The sequence below is a fragment of the Bidens hawaiensis genome, unplaced genomic scaffold (assembly GCF_021521415.1).
Source record: "Bidens hawaiensis isolate Kalapana, Puna unplaced genomic scaffold, B.hawaiensis_p1.1 tig00023408_1, whole genome shotgun sequence".
NCBI classification, from domain to species: Eukaryota; Viridiplantae; Streptophyta; class Magnoliopsida; order Asterales; family Asteraceae; genus Bidens; species Bidens hawaiensis.
The window spans coordinates 96,404-118,825 of record NW_027493673.1 but is presented as its reverse complement, the minus strand read 5'-3'; the positions used below and the strand labels follow the sequence as shown (position 1 = coordinate 118,825).

The window sequence follows — 22,422 nt, the reverse complement described above, 5'->3', positions numbered from 1 at the left end:
TGAACATTTGAAAATTTTAAAGCAAAATAGTTTGAATGTCTAGGTTTCTGTTGAGAATAATAATAGTTACTATCAATCTGATCATAATATTGAGCACTATTGTTTAAATTTGTATATTTTGAAAATGAGGTTTTCTTTTGTGGCACGTATTTACAGGAAGTGCTTGGTTTTTCATTTTCAAATTTGGATTTCTCTTTTACTAAGTTCTCAACATTATGATCAGTTGATGAGCAACTCTGACTAGTCTGTTCATTAACCTTGACTTCAATGGATTCATCAAAAACAGTTTCACATTCTGAATCATAAGAAGAACATTCACTTTCATTACAAATATTTGTACAACAGTCATCACCAGATGTTTCACAAAACACAGCTTTTGATCCTGACATTAAGCTTCATAACATTGATTCACACACTTTATTACAGACAGGATTGTTAATCGTTTTTGTTAGACCCACACAGGATTCAAAACGGGGTTCTAACTCTCCTTTTGGTTTACAACCCTGGTTAACCTCCCCACAATCACCACTTACATCACCTGCTACACAAGACACATTGACGTTAGACTTATCAGATGATGGAATTTGAACTTTTGATGGAGAGGCAGAAGGAACAAATTTCACTGGTTTTGATACCTTACCAATCCCATAAGCCATCTCTTCATCAGGAGAAGTATTATAGCTAAAATGGGGCAGGCAAGTGTAATTATCATTCATTGGTGGAGGCACCGCTGAATAATCATAACCTAGCCCTGATTTAACTTTAGTACTTCTCTGAGCTCCAATAAGATCATCTAATTGCTCAGGTGATGATTCAAATCTTTCAACTTGTTTTTCTTTTTCTCGTTTATCAGAAATATCAAGTTTCAACTTTTCAATCTCATCTTTTAAATTACTAACTATGTTCTTATAATAGATGACATTCTGCTCCTTTTGAAAGATTTTAAGTTTAAGATTTGTAACATCATTGTGATGAGTTTTAATCTTTTCAACATAGATCTTGTCAGCCTTTACATATTCAGCATTTAGTTGACGAAGTTTTGCATTTTCTTTCAAAACTTCGTCCTAAAGATATCTATAATATGTAACTTTATTCACACAAGCTTGAGAGCAAAGATTTTTATTTACCTCATTAGAGGGTGACGCATCAGAACTTGCAGTGTAGACGAAGAAGCTTCATTGTTTGTTGTGAAAGCCATGCCAGCCATGTTGAGAGGATTCTGCATCTCTTTGAATTGATCATCCCAATCGATACCAGTTTGGACCTCCGATTGGGAGACAAGGGCCTTTGAGTTTGTACTTGAATTGCCTTTGTGTGGATGATTCCCAACTCTTTGAGCTGAGCTGCTTGGCTTCTGCACCTCATGCCTCTTTCTAGCAACTTTGCTGTTTTCTTAATCTGTCACCTCGGTCACACGAATATCATTTGCTGGCTTTGAGGGATTCGTGCATTCTCGTGAAAAGTGACTCATCTCACCACAGTTGTAGCATCGTAGCTTTGACTTGTCAAATCCAATCCTTTTTCTGTCAGAGTCATTGAAGCTATCCTTCCCATACGTCTTCATGAAGTTTGTGGCTCTTTGCACAGCCATTGCCATTTGGTACTTGATATCCAACTTTTCAAGATCCTTTTGATTGATATCTTTCAAATCCCCAGCCTCAAACTGTGGTTGCAATAGATTTCCCTGCAATAATTCTTCATGACAGAAAGGCATGAACTATTGAGACATTTGAATCATTCAGCAATGGAAGAGCTTCACAGTAACTTGAAGGTTTGCTTGGTTGAGGTTTTGAAGATGTGGAAATCCCTTGAGCTTTTAATGCTTGGGCAACCGCACTGTCGACTGCCTTTTGAAATGAACTTGTACTGGAAGAATCTGATTGATTGCTGATTGAGATGAAAGCAGTTGGTTGTGAAGGCACACTTGGGGAGTACTTAGGAGTGGTCACATGATACACATTCTGTTGAGTCTTGCTAATAAAAGCAGTTGGCATTTAGGAAGCAGTACTCACTCCAGCTTGATTCAGAGAACTTAGATGATTGCTCATTCTCATCTGCTTATCCATTTCAAATGACTTGATAGTAGAAATCAAATCACTGTTTGTCATGGCATTTAGATTTGTAGTTCTCTTGATTGTGATTGTGTTTGTACTCCAACTGTAGGGCAACGAATTCATCAACTTGTGATTGACCTCAGAGTTGGTTATGTTGACACTGGCAGCTCTGACTCTAACCATCAGCTTCTCAGATCTCTTTACCAAATCCAACACAGCTTCACATGGTTGAACATATTGAACTCTTCCTTCAATAGGGCCTTCTTGTTTTCCGTAATTTCAGCATTGCCCTCAATCTTCTCAACAAGTGCTTCCCACATACCCTTGGCACTTGTGTGTTCACGAAGAGTCTCAGTGATCTCATTTGAAAGACAGACAGTTAAAATGAGATAGGCTTTCTTGTCTTGTGCTAATAAGTCTCTGTCTGCTTGATCATAGTTGTCAACAGTCTTAAGTTGTTCCCCAGCATCAGTGCGAGTCACAGAATTATGAGGACCTTGTTCAAAACATCTCATTAGGTCAGTTTCAGTCAATGAGATGCAGTTCATGAACCTCCATTTGAAGTCGGCAAAGTTGTCATCTAAGGTCATAAACTTAGGAGGCTTCTGAGGGGTTCCCACTTGGTTTTCTAACAACAAATATCCCTTTAACAGCTCAGAATCAGTGCTTGTCATGATTTCAGTAGTTTCAAACACTTAACAAACCTTAAGAAAACTTAAATTTTAAGACAGTCAACTTTTTCGCGCGAAACAGCTTTCAAGCGAAGCGAAAAAGATGTTTCAAGCAAAGCGAAAAAGTTAAGCAAGCGAAGCGAAAAAAGTTGTAAACAGTAAAGCGAAGCGAAAAAGTTGTGAACAGTAAAGCGAATCGAAAAGGTTTCTATGCGAAGCAAAAAAGGTTCAAGCGAAGCGAAAAATTTTAAGCTTCCAGAAGCAATCTTTCTCGGGATCTGTTCCACCTAACTTGTCAGTACGAGGTCAAAGGTTGGTACACTGATTTTGATGCCATGAGAAGCGAAATTCTTAACTTGTTAAATTTATCAATTTTTCAAACCCGTAACACCAATTTAACTATTTTCAACCTAAAACTTTTCAGATCTAGAACTTGTACACTTGAAACTTTCACCAAGAACACTTTCTAAGACATTTTTTATGAAGTTTTTGGCCGAATCCTTTTGTAGTTTTCTTGTTTTGAGAGTCTTCTAGTCAAGAACACTTGTTTTCTTCTTCTCAAGATCAAAACCCAAGGTTGTGATCCAAAACCCTCAACTAGTGAGCCGAAGCTCTGATACCAATTATAGGTCCCAAGGCGGGTGGATCTAACAATGATCTTGGATTAACCGAGCTTAGTGCTAGCGAAAATCACACTAAGCCACCTAAGCGGTCTCGGATCTTGAGATGTTATTTTCGAGTTTTATAGAGAGAGAGAAAGAAAGATATGTGTGATTTGAGAATTTTGCAAAAGGTTTCCTTAGATTTACAATGAACAACAATTACTCTCATGGCATGCTTTCTATTTATAGGGAAACATGCATGAGAAGTAAGTTACATCAAATGCCCAATGGGCTTTGCAACATTATTTCCCTTAGGCCTAAACATTCACAACTAACAACTAAAGCCCAAAACATAATAAACACAATACAAAAGACTAATATAACAAAATGGGACTAACACATTCTCTCAGTTATCATTATCCCGGTAATTATTATTATTATTCTTAGCCATACTTTCAAATTAAACCTCGTTTCTGCTTACAGTTTGTGCTTTTGACGAATTAGAGTGTACCGAGTTTATTCATGTTGATTTTTGTTTGTTAATTTTGGCCTGAAAGTAAACAATTCTACGTTTTTTTTACATTGAAATTCTTCATGCATGAAATATGAATGAATGTGCAATTGTGTGTGTGTGTTTTTTACTTGGGCATGCATTGAGCATTGTATTCTCATGTTGATAGATGAAAATGAAATTGATTGATTATATGGTTATTGTTGCATGCAGGTAATCTTGCTGTTGCATAATATGTCTTTCTCTAACACGATCATGCCATCTTTATTCGGTTCGTCTTCTCAGAACAATTCACCAGACCAGGAATCACTGTCTGGTTTTCCTCTAAATGAAGAAGATAAATGCTCCATCTTTTACATCAGCTGGTACTTATGATAACATCTATTAGGAACTTAGGATGATTTAGTTAACTAAATTATATGGCCATATGTATGTTTTTATTGTTGTAATACTGATGATGTTGAACCCATCTTTTGAGGTTAGATTTATATGGACAGCAACAGTACTTTAATAAAAGTTATCATCAGCATGCACTACCAAACATGCTTCCAGCCAACAGTGAAATTCAAAATTGGGTCCCACAAATTGATTTTTTTGGGCACAACATTGTAAGTTTCAGTTTCTTACACTTTATGGTTGGTTATAACTTATATATCATGAGTGGCAAAGCGGTCGGGTCGGGTAACGGCCAGGATGGGTTTGGGTTAAAACGGGTCATTTTAAAAAAGTATCAGTTTGGTTCGGTCATTCTAAAAAGGTACCAATTTGGTCAGGGTCAAAACAGCCATTTTAAAAAGATATCATTTTGGTTCGGGTCAACGGGTCACTTAAAAAGGTATCGATTTGGTTCGGGTCAAAACAACTAAATTTATCAATTTGTTTGGATTAAAATGGGCCATTTTAAAAAGGTATCAATTTGGTTCGAGTAAAACCGGGTCATTTTAGAAAGGTATCAATTTGTTTTGGGTCCAGCTGAATCATTCTAAAATAGGTATCATTTTGTTTCGACCCAGCCCTTAAAAGGTATCAATTTGATCCGGGTGAAATGGGTCATTTTTAAAAAGTATCAATTCGGTTAAGGTCTAAATGGGTCAATTTGGTTTACACGTATTCTGTTTGGATTATTTATTATCTTCAAAGTTCTTGGTTGTGTTGACTTGTGCAGGGATGTTCTCAATATCCGTATTATGGTGGAATGACGACAACTTATAGTCCACTTATGGTAAGATACATGATTTCATATGTCTTTATATGATTGTAAATCTTCAAAGATCATCACTATCAATGTATGAATTTATTTTGACTGTCTAACTAGATTTCACCGCATTCTATGGATGCGCCAACAAGATTACCATTGGCACCCGAAATAGGACCGGGGCCTGTTTTTGTTAATGCGAAACAGTACCACGCGATATTTCGGTGTAAGGCCCCGAACCCGGTAGCCTTACTTTAGCGTCGGATTTACTCATAAACACAGTTCTTACAAATCAGAGTTCATTAAAACTTTCCGCGGAAACGTTTACTTGAAGCATTCGATACAAAACATTCAATCTCTTCTTTGATACTATAAAACAAATCATTATATTTAAAACATCTTTTCTTCCATCTTAAGATGCCAGCCGTTCAATCCATGCCATGTGCCATCCTCATGCTAGTTCTTTGGTCTGATCACCTGCGTGCATACTAAAAGTCAGCTACGCTGAGTGAGTTCTAGTTAATCAAGCAACTTATCATACAACCACTACATGCATCATATACGTATCCGCAGACACGTAGTCCACTATCTAACCTGCTTACATTACCACTTAGCCTCTTATTTACGCCTACCACTTTGCCACCTTGCCACTTTAATAACGTAAAACGTTATGCCACTTTGCCACTTTAATAACGTATAACGTTATGCCACTTTGCCACTTTAATAACGTAAAACGTTATGCCACTTTGCCACTTTAATAACGTATAACGTTATGCCACTTTGCCGCTTTAATAACGTATAACGTTATGCCACTTTGCCACTTTAATAACGAAGGCACGTATAGGCTTACCCTACCACGTACTATCGTTATGCCACTAACACTCTTACTAGACTCTTGCCACTTCTAACACGCTCTACCTCTACTTGTCTACAACACGCTTCATATCATTTACATAATAAGCAAGTCACATCAACAATCATACGCACATAATAACGATGGCACGTACAGGCTTTCCCTATCACGCGCTCACGTTATGCCACTAACACCCTTACTAGACTCTTGCCACTTCTAACACACTCTACCTCTACCTGCCTATATCACACTTCATATCAGTTCAGTATTTACGTAATAAACAAGTCACATCATAACATTCATACACACTATCAACCACTTGAAATTTACTATCCTTGGCGATACGTGCAATATCCGAAGATCGTTCACGTACCGACAAGCATTATAAAATATATACCTCGTATAACATCTATAGCATACACTTACCACTTAAGGTAAGTGTATTCACACTTCACATCGAGTATGCACACAGCCCCGAAAACATAACAAGGAAATGGGGCTAGAAACTCACCTGAACTCTTCTTCTTCCTCCGATAGTTGTAAATCCCTTCTTTAACTGAGCTCGGCTGATTGTATAAGTTACACGTATCAATACTCGCCTGATTTAATCTGGTGGCCTAGTATTAGATTACTTTTACTTATCGTTTTAATTTATTTTCTAATCGAACTTGACTCTAGGCGAAGTTAAACCTTAGGCGAACTTAGCTTTAGGCGAAGTTAAACCTTAGGCGAACTTAGCTTTGCTGGCGAAGTTGTCATCAGGCGAACTTAGCTTTTAGGCGAAGTTGTCATCAGGCGAACTTAGCTTTTAGGCGAAGTTGTCATCAGGCGAACTTAGCTTTGCAGGCGAAGTTCATCAGGCGAACTTAGCTTGCAGGCGAAGTTGTCGGCTGCAGCTACTGTTCGTCCTTAATCATCTTCGTTTCTTAACCAAATAACTCGATTTAGGTATCCACGGAATCGTCTGACCAGCGCCTACAAACCCCAACCATCAAATCGGCCTAACATCGATGTTTAAGGGGTGCGATTTAGGCATATAGGTTACGGGTTCTTTTATCAATCGATTAACCCATCAAATCATATCCATTTTCAGTAAGTTAGCTTTGTAGGATTCGTTTTTACCATACAAACACCGATCTATCATTTCTATACTAATCCAAACCTAAACGAACATGTTCTCGATATAAACGTACCGTAAATGAGTCGAACTACGAACACGAGCTGGTCTTGTTGCTTTGGTTCGTCACGACGATCTAGCACCAACGAGCTCGGGTCCTCGCCTTTGGATCTTGGTTCGGGTTGTGTGTGTTTTGGAGTGTGTAGAGATTAGGATGGATAAATGGATGGAATGGAAAGGATTGGGGTTTAAGGGGGTATTTATACGCCCTTAAGCCCATGGACCGAAGGCCCATATTTCCTTTTGGTCCATATCTAATCCCATCTAATTATCCTACTAAGTCTTCATATTTTGCTATTATTATTATCGTTCCACTAACTCGTTTATTTCACCCGACAAAATAATATAATAAATATTACTTTAGAAATTTCGGGATGTTACAAGTCTTCCCTCCTTAAAGAGGTTTCGTCCCCGAAACCTAGCTTATTTCTTTAAAAGGAATACCTTTGTAAAAGGAATACCTTTTTCTTTATAATCGCACACTTTATTGAATCACCTTTGCTTTCTGAGTTATCCTTCTTACTCCCGACTTTGCAGCCATCGAATGGTGGTCATGTGTTTTAGCTATTTAAGGTAGCTTGTCCATGAGACCCTCGCTGTACCAAGACTCATCTCATCCTTCCAAGGGCTTCGATTAGTACTTTTAACACTATTGTCTAAAACAACATTTCATCATAACATAATAATCATTCATAACCAAACTCAATATATTACACGTCACTAATAAACATAAGTTTTAATCCTTAACACAAAACAAGTTCTTAAGCAAATGTAATTTAATAAAACCATTACATGAGCAATTATTCCTTCATCAAGTGTTCCTCTCTGCAGTTTCCCCAAGTCTTTATCCTTTCGCACCTCCCGCCCCTGATTCCTTGCAATCCCTAGCCATGTGGTCAGCTTTTCCGCATTTGAAGCACTTTGGACGATCAGGGCATTCTCGAGAGTAATGCCCACTCTTTCCACACCGATAGCACCTGTCTGTCCCAGTCCTGCATTCTCCCTGGTGCACTTGCCCACACGTCTTACATGCATCCTTGTTCCCAACCTTGGCCTTCCTCTCATCAGTTGTTGTCACCATCTCGCCAGACCGCTTAGCAGAGGTAGCCCATTTCTTCTCCTTCTTTTCCTCCACCACCACATCGTCCTCAGCCAGGTCAGCATAAACCACTTCTGCAAGTTCAACAGCAGAGTCAAAAGTAGCAGGTTTATTTGCCCTGACTAACATGCGGACTTTTTGTGGCAATCCCCTCACATAACATTTGATTCTCTTGACCTCAGTGTCAACCATATCAGGCACCAACCTAGATAGTCGGTTGAATTCAGTAGTATACTCACGATGCGTCATCATACCGGCCTTTAAATTCAGGAACTTCATCTCCGTCCTTTCAACCTCGGCATCTGCACAAAACTTCTTCATCACCAACTCTTTCAGATCGTCCCATCTCAACGCCTTGATCTCATCCCTAGTCTTTCTCTGCTCCACACTTTCCCACCAATACATAGCTTCTTCCTCAAATGACTGAGTAGCATAACCCACAGCTTGGTCGGGACGGCATTCGCTAATGCGGATAATCTTGTCCATAGTGGTTATCCATTGGAGAGTAGCGATTGCGTCTCCCAAACCAGTCAGCTTCGGCGGGTCGCATCCTTTGAAGGACTTGTAGTTACACCCACCTCGACCTCTCTTTCCATCACCAACCTTGACAGATCCAGCTTCACTCGAGTCACCCTTCCCTCCCTCACCATCCTTCCTACCATTCTCTCCTGATCCTTCAGCAATTCTTCCAGCAGATCCTTCTGGATTCCCATTCTTCATGGCAGTTGCCACAGCTTGGGCAATGGCAGCTAGAACAGCAGGGTCAAGTTGATGTCCTTCGTTGTTGCTCGAGTTTCCTTCAGCTGCGCCTCCTTCGTCTCCGGTGTTGGAAGCTTCTTCTACCGAGGGTTGCCGGACAAGACGAGGCCTGCCACGACGTCCAGTGCGACCTCCAGTTCCAACAATTTCTCCAGCTCCAGCCATTAGTATTCAAAAAGGGAAAACACAAACGTCATCACTCTAGGAATTATTTAGCACATGATTTGTAAAGTAAGTAGTTAATGACGTTGATCAAGTGTAATTAACTATTTGCGTTACTCCTCAGGTTCTACATACTTCCCTTCATGATTTCACTTGTGCTTGTTTATACTCTTAAACAGTTAATCAGTTAAGATCAATTAATCCTATCCCTAACCTGCACTCATTCTTCATTTAGCAAATAAGCCAACATTAACATACACCATTTACCATACACTTTACCTTTACTGAGCTTGCTTGAGTGACACATGGCTATCTTGAACTGGCATCTTCTTTCTTTCAAATTTTAAATCTCATTCTCTGTTCGAGTCTAAGCATGTAGGATGCTTAAATCTCTCGAACTTATGCTCTGATACCAACTTGTAAGGCCCCGAACCCGGTAGCCTTACTTTAGCGTCGGATTTACTCATAAACACAGTTCATACAAATCAGAGTTCATTAAAACTTTCCGGGGAAACGTTTACTTGAAGCATTCGATACAAAACATTCAATCTCTTCTTTGATACTATAAAACAAATCATTATATTTAAAACATCTTTTCTTCCATCTTAAGATGCCAGCCGTTCAATCCATGCCATGTGCCATACTCATGCTAGTTCTTTGGTCTGATCACCTGCGTGCATACTAAAAGTCAGCTACGCTGAGTGAGTTCTAGTTAATCAAGCAACTTATCATACAACCACTACATGCATCATATACGTATCCGCAGACACGTAGTCCACTATCTAACCTGCTTACATTACCACTTAGCCTCTTATTTACGCCTACCACTTTGCCACCTTGCCACTTTAATAACGTAAAACGTTATGCCACTTTGCCACTTTAATAACGTATAACGTTATGCCACTTTGCCACTTTAATAACGTAAAACGTTATGCCACTTTGCCACTTTAATAACGTATAACGTTATGCCACTTTGCCGCTTTAATAACGTATAACGTTATGCCACTTTGCCACTTTAATAACGAAGGCACGTATAGGCTTACCCTACCACGTACTATCGTTATGCCACTAACACTCTTACTAGACTCTTGCCACTTCTAACACGCTCTACCTCTACTTGTCTACAACACGCTTCATATCATTTACATAATAAGCAAGTCACATCAACAATCATACGCACATAATAACGATGGCACGTACAGGCTTTCCCTATCACGCGCTCACGTTATGCCACTAACACCCTTACTAGACTCTTGCCACTTCTAACACACTCTACCTCTACCTGCCTATATCACACTTCATATCAGTTCAGTATTTACGTAATAAACAAGTCACATCATAACATTCATACACACTATCAACCACTTGGAATTTACAATCCTTGGCGATACGTGCAATATCCGAAGATCGTTCACGTACCGACAAGCATTATAAAATATATACCTCGTATAACATCTATAGCATACACTTACCACTTAAGGTAAGTGTATTCACACTTCACATCGAGTATGCACACAGCCCCGAAAACATAACAAGGAAATGGGGCTAGAAACTCACCTGAACTCTTCTTCTTCCTCCGATAGTTGTAAATCCCTTCTTTAACTGAGCTCGGCTGACTGTATAAGTTACACGTATCAATACTCGCCTGATTTAATCTGGTGGCCTAGTATTAGATTACTTTTACTTATCGTTTTAATTTATTTTCTAATCGAACTTGACTCTAGGCGAAGTTAAACCTTAGGCGAACTTAGCTTTAGGCGAAGTTAAACCTTAGGCGAACTTAGCTTTGCAGGCGAAGTTGTCATCAGGCGAACTTAGCTTGCAGGCGAAGTTGTCATCAGGCGAACTTAGCTTGCAGGCGAAGTTGTCATCAGGCGAACTTAGCTTTGCAGGCGAAGTTCATCAGGTGAACTTAGCTTGCAGGCGAAGTTGTCGGCTGCAGCTACTGTTCGTCCTTAATCATCTTCGTTTCTTAACCAAATAACTCGATTTAGGTATCCACGGAATCGTCTGACCAGCGCCTACAAACCCCAACCATCAAATCGGCCTAACATCGATGTTTAAGGGGTGCGATTTAGGCATATAGGTTACGGGTTCTTTTATCAATCGATTAACCCATCAAATCATATCCATTTTCAGTAAGTTTAGCTTTGTAGGATTCGTTTTTACCATACAAACACCGATCTATCATTTCTATACTAATCCAAACCTAAACGAACATGTTCTCGATATAAACGTACCGTAGATGAGTCGAACTACGAACACGAGCTGGTCTTGTTGCTTTGGTTCGTCACGACGATCTAGCATCAACGAGCTCGGGTCCTCGCCTTTGGATCTTGGTTCGGGTTGTGTGTGTTTTGGAGTGTGTAGAGATTAGGATGGATAAATGGATGGAATGGAAAGGATTGGGGTTTAAGGGGGTATTTATACTCCCTTAAGCCCATGGACCGAAGGCCCATATTTCCTTTTGGTCCATATCTAATCCCATCTAATTATCCTACTAAGTCTTCATATTTTGCTATTATTATTATCGTTCCACTAACTCGTTTATTTCACCCGACAAAATAATATAATAAATATTACTTTAGAAATTTTGGGATGTTACATTCGGCGAAGAAAAACGCGTGCAAAAGCAGAGATGGAAAAGAAATTAATAAAAGAACGCAAGTTAAATTATAACTTCATAATTTAAGGATGAATTTGGTTGTGCAATAACGGTAAATAACATGCTATGTTTGTTTTATATTACAGCCATATATTCATGAGTCACGCCATCAACATGCAATGAAAAAGCCTAGGGGTACTGGTGGTCGCTTTGCGCTGAGCGAAGAAATTGATTCCTTAAAGACGGCCACTTCTGATTCTCCAAAGCATGTGCGCCCTGGGTCTTCTAAATCACCAAGGGGCGAATCATCCAATTCGTAGAATTGCCATCCATCAATGGGATATAATTTCCCGTCTTCAGATACAGGAGAGGAATGGTTAAACATATCACCTAACCAAGGTTAGGTGTAGTGTTGTTTCATATGCTTGGGAGAAATGAAGAAGTTACAACATGAGAGCGGGTTGATGAGTGACTCAAGAGTGCTGAGATGATGCACGGGCATGCGCTTATGGAGAATGAAGTTTATGTTGTTTGGGAGAGAGAGAGAGAGGAGTTGATGAAATCTTGATGTTCAAAATTTTGTATGTATATAGAATGTGAATAAGTTTTGTATGCATAAACAATTGAGAAACAATTATAAAAAATTCAATCCATCAAATTTCATTGCATATTCTTTGAAGGTAGCATAGCTTACATTGTTTTTCTCTTATATCAACATTACTCATTATATTACTCTTGCTACTAATGTGGGCTAGCTTTTTTGAAGCCAGTTCTGGATGTCTTACACTGTAATGACTTCTTTCTTTTTTCCAAAGAGTGATTGTTTTTCTTTTCCAAAGAGTTGTATTGCTTTGCTTTTTTGGTAGAGGTGGTCGAGTAGATGTGCCGGGCGCCGGGTGGGTTGAGTAATTGACTAATCGGTCAAAACAGTCAGAACCTAAATTAGATGCTCACCTTAATCAATGATGTCTGCCTGTTGAAAACCCTTTCATACGAGTAATGTGTTGAAGTTTATTGTCAAAGAGGTAATACTTCTTAACTCATGTAATACTGCATACGTTATCGTTGAATCTGTCTATTTGAGTTGCATTTGTCAAACGGGTCAAGGGTATTTGTTGTATGTAACATTTTTTTTAAATCGTTTTAGTAAACATATTCACAGCACTTTCACTCGGCTCAATACCATATATCTAAACTCAGATTATGCAAACAATAACCAAACTAAATTAGCACACCAATAACCCCTACAAAAGTTTAATATTTCAAAGTTAAGAATATTTGCATTATTTTCCTTGAGAAACTTCCCCACGTCACTCACGGTCCCACCAGCCCCGATCCCAGAATCAGCTTTCCCATTACACGCTTTCCATATCTCGGGTCCCGTTGTTTGATAATGAATATACAAGGCTACAATTGTAAATTCTATAATCTTGTCATTGTAATAAGAAAATTAAAGAAATACCTTTGGGTTAGCCGGATTATCGAATTGGTTAAGGAAATAACTATTGGATGTTTTTTCTATAATTTCATCCACTTCTTTAAAAACGCCTTCGATGCCCTTTGATACATCAGATATAATCAATTCTGTCCCGAAAGAAAGCATAACAATCCTTCATTCCATGCTGCAATGAAGGCCAACCCTATTCCAGTATTGCCACTTGTTGCCTCAACAAGCACCGTCTTCATTAAAACATTTTAGTTAATGGTTTTGCATAAAAAATATGATATATTAAAAGAAACTATCTAACTTTCCCGGGAGTAATAAGACCCTTATCTTCTGCATCTTTAATCATACTTAATGCAATCCTATTCATTCAAATTCAGAAATAAATATATAAAGATAGAAAGGAAGTATACCGACAGCTAGAAATATAAAGCAAGAAAACTAACATGTCAAGCAGGGTTCCATGGCTTCTAATTTGGCAGCGATACGGGCACTACAGCCGTCTACAATCTTATTAAGATGAACCATAGGTGTATTTCCTATCAACTTCACATTATGAGGAATAGAAGTAAAAAAAATACTAAAGACATTCGAATTATTGGAAAATTAACGCGTTCAAGATTGTTAAGGAATGAAATTACTTCGGTAACATCTTCTGCTATACCAATGTTGGATCACATGTTTCTTTGAGGTTACTGAATGATGAAACAACCGTATGCTCAGCTGCATAAATGAATATGATATTTAAATTTCTAGTGTGGTTCTCATATTACTTTCAGTATCAAGAAAGTCAAGCATAAACAGCTACTAAGAAACCATGAAGTCAAAGTCAAGAAGTCTGATTCAATAGACCAGATTAACTGTGTTATTCCTCAATCCAAATTAAGCATCAAAACAACCTTTATTAAAAAAAAAAAAAAAAAAAAAAAAAAAAAAAAAACTCAACATAATGTGCTTAATACAATAATTAAAGTAACTGGTATATATCCTTTGTGCCTTAACAATTATAATGTGCTTGTCATATTTGCCTTGTAATAGGGGTAAAATGGTCCATGTATTAATTTTGAAAGGTTTGACCGTTTAGTTAAAATTGACCAAAGTCAGATTATGGTTCAGTTTTGAAAGATTGACATTTTTAGTCAAAATATACAAAGTCGGTATATGGTTTAATTTTGAAGGTTTGACTTTTTTTAGCCTATATTATTCACTCCATATTGCTAAGGATTAAAACATATGTAAAGGTGTCCGGACAGTAATCACATTAGATCTATACTAATCATTCTGAAACACTCATTTTTTCTCAATTCCTAGTTCCTACAAACATCTTTACAAATTTTTACATTTTCACATCTACACCACTTTTTACACATAATCAAATTAGTTTTGTACCAAATGCAATCAAGAATAAAAAATTTTAACCATCCAAAAATAAGCAAGAAAAAATATGTAAACAATAAACAAGCAATACAAAATTTAAACCATAAAACAAAAAGTAAAAGATTTCAAACACAAAATAAAAAAAATAAGTCTAACAATAAAATAAAAGTAGATTTAACCATAATAATCAAATCAAATCAAATCAAATCATATCATGCCCAGTAAAATCCCACCGACAGCAAAGCTATAAGTAGGGTCTGGGGAGGGTGGGATGTAGGCACACCGTACCTCTATCTAAAGGAATAGAGAGGTGGCTTCCAGAGAGACCCTCGGCTCTAAGTACATGTGAATGAAGCAAAATAAAGGAAATCAAAGTTTAACAGTTATATAAAAACTACTACTAATTATAATAATATTAATAATGAGATCACAGTTTAACAGCTATATAAAAGCTAATAATAATTATAATAATAATAATATATGTAAGGGAAATACCATTATGGTATGTGACCTAAATAAGTTAAGTCTAAGCCCTAAGGTCTTCAATTCTCTCTAAAAATCCTTAACTTTAATTCTACTTCTCCACGAATTCCTATCCTCAACCATGTCCTCGGAGAGGTTTAGGTCTATCAAATCATGCCTAATCCTCTCATCCCAAGTCAATTTCGGTCGTCCTCTACCCCTCCTCCCGTCTATAGTAATGTTTTCTACGGATCTAACAGGATTCGTCGTCTGTCTTCTCTTTACATGTCCAAACCATCTCAATCTCCACTCTCTTATCTTGTCTGCTATGTTCGTCACCCCTAATCTCTCGCGAAACACACCGTTTCTTATTCGGTCTAGCCTTGTGTGCCCACACATCCAATGTAGCATTCTCATTTCTGCTACCTCCATCTTCCGCACTTGTGCCTTCATGATGGCCAACAATCTGTTCCATATAGCATTGCAGGTCTAACTACCACCCTATAGAATTTTCCCTTTAGTTTAGTCGGGAAACTCTTGTCGCACAATATACCTGTGGCTGCTTTCCATCTACACCATCCTACCTGAACTCGGTGGGTCACATCACTGTCTAATTCCCCATCGCTCTGTACAAATGATCCTAAATACTTGAACTTCGTTACCTGCGGGACCACCTGCCTTCAATTGTGATATGTGCGTCTTCATTGTCGTTTATCCCACCAAAATCACAGTGGAGGTACTCCGTCTTAGATCGGCTAATCTTTAAACCTTTTGTCTCTAAGGTTGTTCGCCACTCCTCAAGCCTCGTGTTTAGATCTTGTTTTTTCTCAGCAAGTAACACAATATCGTCTGCGAACATCATGCACCACGGGAGAGTCCCCTGAATCGACTTTGACAACTCATCCAAGACTACTGCAAAAAGAAACTGGCTCAACGCTGACCCCTGGTGAAGACCTACCTCTACAGGAAAGAAATCAGTATCCCCCACTGGCGCACGGACACTTGTTTCACTCCTGGTATACATATCCATAATTATCTCTATGTATTTCCTGGGCACTCTTCTACCCTCCAAGCACTCCCAGAGTACCAGTCGTGGCACACTGTCGTAGGCCTTTTCTAGGTCAATAAACACCATATGTAGATCACGCTTCTTCTCCCTATACTTTTCCATTAATGTTATTATAAGGTGTATTGCCTCTGTGGTGGAACGCCCCGGCATGAAGCCAAATTGGTTGACCGTAACCTGAGTTTCTCGTCTAAGTCTAACCTCAATCACTCTTTCCCATAGCTTCATAGTATGACTTAGTAGTTTGATTCCTCGGTAGTTACCACAACATTGGGCGTCTCCTTTGTTCTTATAGATAGGAACTACAACGCTGCTTCTCCACTGGTCTGGCATCTTACCTGATTTGAGAATACTATTGAACAGAGTAGTTAACCACATGACTCCTTCCTCCCCCAGACACTTCCACACCTCGATGGGTATGTTGTCTGGGCCAACCGCCTTAAACCTTCCCATCCTCCTAAGTGCATCCTTCACCTCTTCTCGTGTGATCCGTCGGCAGTAGCAGTTATTCGATTGTTGTCGTTGAAAGTTTGTGTTGTCATGTTCTTCTTGGTAAGCTCTCCCATTGTTAAAAAAGATTGTGGAAGTAGGTTTGCCATCTTAGCTTGATGTCCTGCTCCTTGACCAGTACATGCCCATCTGTATCCTTTATGAACTTCACCGGTCCTAGATCTTGCCTTCTACGCTCCCTGGCTTTGGCAATCTTAAACATAGCATGTTCCCCCTCTTTTGTTTCTAGACTTTCATACATCCGTTTAAAGGCCGCCTTCTTTGCTTCCGCCACTGCCTTCTTCGCCTCTATCTTGGCCGTTTTGTAGTTGTCCCTCAATTTCACTCGCTCCTCCTCATTCGTGCACCTCATTAGCTTCCTAAAACATCCTTGTTTGTCCCTTCCATATGCTAATCATATACAAAAGTGTAGATTTAACCATAATATGAAGTTATATATAAAATAATTATAAAATAAGCATGATATCAGGTGTGTTCCATGTTGTAAACAGAATATCACTCGTTAACCCATAATAACGTCTTCATAAGCCCTTCCATATCTTCTATAATATTTATTGATAATATAAAGTTTGAGAAATCATGGTTAGCATCCAAATTGTCCACTCCACGTGACTACATATTAAAACATATACAAAAGTGTCAGATTAATCACATCAAAATTCATATATATGCTAATCATTTAAAAAACACTCATTTTTTCTATGATGCTACAAATATCTTTACAAATTCTTACATTTCTACATCTACACCACTTTTTACATTTAATCAAATTATGATTATTATTATTATTATTATTTTGTAAAATATGAAATAAGTGATAAAAAAATTAACCATAAATTAACAAATTAAAAAGTTCAGGCATAAAATAAGTAATAAAATAATAAAACTTTAGCCACAAATAAGCAATAAAAATTCAACCCTACAATGAGCATTAAAAAGTTTAACTATAAAATTAGCAAATAAAAATTTGATCATAAATAAGCAATAAAAAATTTAACCATAAAATAAAAAGGTAAAAAATCCAAACACAAAATATAAAATAAAAGTCTAAGAATATAGTAAAATATAAAAGATTAAACATAATATGAAAAATATAAAAATTAATTAGAGATAAGGCGTTTCCACGTTGTAAACAGAAGAGGTCACATGTAGGTATAGAAACAACATGGTTTCATGCTTCTGTGCTAATACTTCCATAACTTGCTGCTGCGTTTGGTCTTGAATTGCATGCAGATTTCTTCCTCCGATTCATCTCCCAAGTCAAGTCAACCGTATTTACCATTCTCACGGTAATTACTATTTACATATATACATACTCAGTTAAGTCTTGTACAGGTTTCAATATTTGATGCTAATTTCACTTGCACCTTCTTACTAATCATCACTTGTTAATCGTAATCCTGCATGATTTCAAATTCGAATTTTAGGTCCAATGACGAATTTAAGTGTTAAGAGTTCATGCATGAATATTTAATAGTGGGATTATTGATAATCTATCCGCTCTTAATTGGAGTTTTTTGGTTCAAAAGAGTCATAATAATTAATAATATGGTTTGATTATTATTGTACTTTACTTGAGCATGCATTGTATTCTCATGTTGATAGATGAAAATGAAACTGATTATATGCTTATTGTTGCATGCAGGTACATCTTGCTGTTGCATTATTGCATATTTTCATCCCATGTCTTTCACTAACATGCTTCCATCTTTGTTCGGTTCATCTTCTCCGGACCGTTCACTAGACTGGGAATCACAGTCTGGCTGTCCTCTAAATGTAGAAGAAGTTTTAAGCCAAAGAACACTAAATGCTCCGTCTTTTACACCAGCAGCTGGTACTTATGATAATATTTGTTAGGAACTTAGGATGGATTAGTTAAGTTAATTATATGGTCATATGTTTTTGTTGTTGTAATACAATAATACTGATATTGAACTCCATCTTTTGAGGTTAGATATATATGGACAGCAACCGTACTTTAATGCAAGTTATCATCAGCAGCAGCATGCACAACCAAGCATGCTTCCGGTCAACAGTGAATTTTTAAATCAGGCGCCACAGCCTGAATTTTTTGGTCATAGCATTGTAAGTTTCTTACACCCTATGGTTGGTCGTATATTATGAATAGCAAAACAGGCGAGCCGGATTGGTTTCGGGTTAAACTGGGTCCCTTTAGAAAGATATCGATTTGTTTCAGGTCAAACCTGGTCATTTTAGAAAAGGTATTAATTTGTTTTGGGTCAAACCTGGTCATTTTAAAAGGTATTAACCGGTTCGGGTCATTTTAAAGGGTATCAATTTGGTTTGGGTCAAAATGGGTCATTTATAAAAGGTATCTATATGTTTTAGTTAAAAACAGGTCAATTTGGTTTACATATATTTTGTTTGGATTCTTGATCATCTTCAAATTTCTTGGTTGTGTTGACTTGTACAGGGTTGTGCTCCATATTCAAATTATGGTGGAATGATGGGAGCTTACGGGCCACCTGTGGTAAGATACATGATTTCATCTATCTATATATGTTTGTATATCTTCAAAGATCATCACTTTCATTGTATGGACTTATTTTGATTGTCTTAATAGATTCCACCTCAACAAGAATACTCTTGTTACCTGAAACGGGACCTGAGCCTGTTTTTGTAAACCCCAAACAATACTACGCAATCCTGCGGCGAAGGGCATCACGAGCAAAAGCAGAGAATGAAAATAAGTTAATAAAAAAGCGGAAGGTGAATTATGACTTTATAATATAAAGATGAATTTGTTTGTTCAAAACGGTAAATAACATGCTATGATGGTTTTTATATACAGCCGTATCTTCATGAGTCACGCCATCTACATGCAAAGAACAAGGCAAGGTGTAACGGTGGTCGTTTTTCCATGAAGGAAGAAGTTGATTCCTCAAACACAGCCGCTTCTAGTTCTTCACAGCGTGTGCGGCCAGAGTTGTCTTCTGAAACACCAAGGCATAGTCACAATGCTTCACCTGGATATCATTTACCCTCTTCGGATACAGGAGAGGATTGGCTAAACATATCAGCTCCTAACCAGGGTTAGGTGTATTGTTGTTTCTTGTGCCCGGGTTGATGTCAAGACTCGACAGTATTTAGAGGATGCAACTACATATGTTTATGGAGAATTGAAGTCTATCTTGTACAGAGACAGAGGAGTGAATGCAATCTTGATGTTCAATTTTGTATGTATGCATGTATGTATGTATAATGTGAATAACTTTTGTATGCACGAAGATAGATGAGAAATGATTATAAAAAGTTAAATGCAAACACAGAGCAGGGATTAGGTGGGAATAACTTTGTTATTCAGGATTGTATTTGTTTGTTTGACTATGAAAGTCAAAAGGTAATCTAGCTTTGTATTTGTTTCTTAATGTTAATGCAGACCGTAGAGCACGATGCTGGTACAGGCTTCACTACAACATCTAAAGGAGCTCCAATAACCAATCATGAGAAAAAGTTCCAATCTTCTGCTGCAAGTGTAGCAATAAACAAGCAATAAAAAGATTTTACCATAAATAAGCAATAAAAAATTAAAATACAAATAATCTTAAAATACAAATCAGAAAAATAATATGAAAAATGATCATAAAATAAAATAAAAGTTTAAGAAAAAAATAAAGTACAAAAGATTAAACATAATATGAAAAATATAAAAAATAATCAGATATCATGTGTTTCCAAGTTGTGAACAGAAAAGGGCGCGCGTAGGTATAGAAACGTGGTTTTCTGATTCTGTACGTAGACGTCCATAAATTGCTGCTGCGTTTGGTCTTGAATTGCATGCAGATTTCTTCCTCCGATTCATCTCCCAAGTCAAGCATAAACAGCAACTAAGAAACCATAAAGTCAAAGTCAAGAAGGCTCCTAATTTCATTATTAATGTCATCAATTCTATTTGTGTTCCATAGAATTAGTAATGTTTTTTACTTTTAAAGTCAAAAACTAGTGCTTTTTAGATAATCCCATTATTCACTTTCCTTTTGATCATTTTATTCATGAATACTAGCATTTTTGAATCTGAAACTCGGTTGTTTGACCGCGAAAGTCAAAGTGTAATATTTTTCTATTTTTGGTACAAAAGGCGCATGATTGATTATTTTCCACAAACATTAAACAATCTTATGCTCAGCTGCAGAAATCAATGTGCAATTCAAACTTATAGTGTGCTTCTCATAGTAATGTTAGTATCAAGAAAGTCAAACATAAACAGCTACTGAGAAACCATAAAGTCAAAATCAAGAAGTCTAATTCAATAGACCAGATTAACTGTGTTATTCCTCAATCCAAACAGAGAATCAAAACAACTTTCATTATTAAAAAAATAAAAAATAAATAAATAGAGTTAGCCCGGGACCACGACTTCCACTGGCCGGTTTGGATGAAATTATTTTTTAGACGGCTAACCACTAATTTTAACTTTTCTGCTCATTCTTTTAATTTGAATAGTTTTCAATGAATGTGTGAAAGAGTAACTGTATAATGATTGTTTTGCTAGGTTTATACTTGAACGCTTGCGTTTACTGGCCTGTCCGGACTTCAACGAGAATGGCCTAAGCAGATAAGAATGTGTACATGCTTTAGTCTTTTGTTTACATATTCTATCTCCTTGTTTACATCCATCCAATCAAAAAAGTAGACACTAAATAATGACCCCACTTGTTGACGCGCACTTCATCAATATGCTAACTGAATGGCTTTGTTTAAGTTGGATGCTATGTTCAAGTTTTATTTGAATGAGTTAAGTGTTTTGACTGTACGCTTTTGAACCAGCTATTATGTATTCTGAACCAGGTGTTTTGTAATTTGAATCATCTATGATTAAGTTTGTATGTAATGTTGCATGATTTAGATTTAGTTGCCTTAACTTATGTTGGTTTTTAGTTGAATATTATTGAAAACATTAAACTTTTTAACTGAACAAATAAGCAAACACAAGAAGACATGCTTTTGTGTTAGTGTTTGATTGTTAAGAAAATGAACTTGTTCATGCTTATTTATGTTAAATACGTCATATGAACACAACCAAATGCGTTGATATGAACACAACTAAATAATAAATATTGAAAGATTTGGGCTATAGTCCATATTATTCACTCCACCTTGTCATGGGTTAAAAACATTCACAAACACATCCAGTTAGCTACCACGTTAGATTCACACTAACTTTTCAACAACACTCATTTTCTATCCATTCATACAAACATCCTTAAAAATCCTTACATTTTCGCAAATACCACTTTTTACATCTAATCAAGTTACTTTTTATAGCAAATGAAACTATTTACAAAAAAAAGTAATAAAAAATCTAACCATAAAATAATTAATAAAAAACCATAAATAAGCAATTAAAAATTTAACCACAAGATAAACAACAAAAAGAATTCAACCATAAAATAAGCAATAAAATTAAACCATAAATAAACAACAAAAAAAATAACAATAACCACAAATAAGCAAATATAAAACTTAAACATAAAAAATATAACTAAATAAAGATATAAAATTTAAAATAAAATATAAAAATAGTAATAATAATAAAATAGGTTAATAATTAAAATCTCAAATGAAAGAACACATTGAGATAGAGGATACACGCGTAGTAGTTATAGAAACAACGTGGTTTCTTGCTTCTGATGGCTTCTGATACATATCCGTCCATAAATTGCTGTTGCGTTTCATCTAGAGTTGCATTCGATTCATCTCCAGTATCTAGAGGTTTTACCATTCTCTCAATTATCATTATCCCGGTAATTATTATTATTATTCTTCTTAGCCATACTTTCAAATTAAACCTCGTTTCTGCTTACAGTTTGTGCTTTTGACGAATTAGAGTGTACCGAGTTTATTCATGTTGATT

At 36.9% G+C, this 22,422-nt stretch overlaps 1 protein-coding gene and 1 pseudogene across 1 annotated transcript; one reads left to right on the top strand and one right to left on the bottom strand.

Annotated features, from left to right (window-relative positions):
* Positions 1 to 3,932: 3,932 nt before the first annotated feature.
* LOC143567479 (nuclear transcription factor Y subunit A-9-like) lies at positions 3,933 to 12,008 on the top strand. Its single transcript, XM_077053890.1, has 6 exons — positions 3,933 to 3,950; positions 4,052 to 4,203; positions 4,317 to 4,446; positions 5,004 to 5,060; positions 5,154 to 5,276; positions 11,835 to 12,008. The coding sequence occupies exons 1-6, from the start codon at positions 3,933 to 3,935 to the stop codon at positions 12,006 to 12,008; spliced, it is 654 nt and encodes a 217-aa protein (XP_076910005.1).
* Positions 12,009 to 12,821: 813 nt separating this feature from the next.
* On the bottom strand, positions 12,822 to 15,115 carry LOC143567478 (cysteine synthase-like; annotated as a pseudogene).
* Positions 15,116 to 22,422: the final 7,307 nt, after the last annotated feature.

What these genes read in the sequence shown, in the direction of transcription:
- LOC143567479 (XM_077053890.1), top strand. An exon ending in ATTTTTTTGGGCACAACATT is followed by an intron (nt 4,447 to 5,003) that starts GTAAGTTTCAGT and finishes TGACTTGTGCAG; the next exon opens with GGATGTTCTCAATATCCGTA. An exon ending in GGTGTAAGGCCCCGAACCCG is followed by an intron (nt 5,277 to 11,834) that starts GTAGCCTTACTT and finishes TTTATATTACAG; the next exon opens with CCATATATTCATGAGTCACG.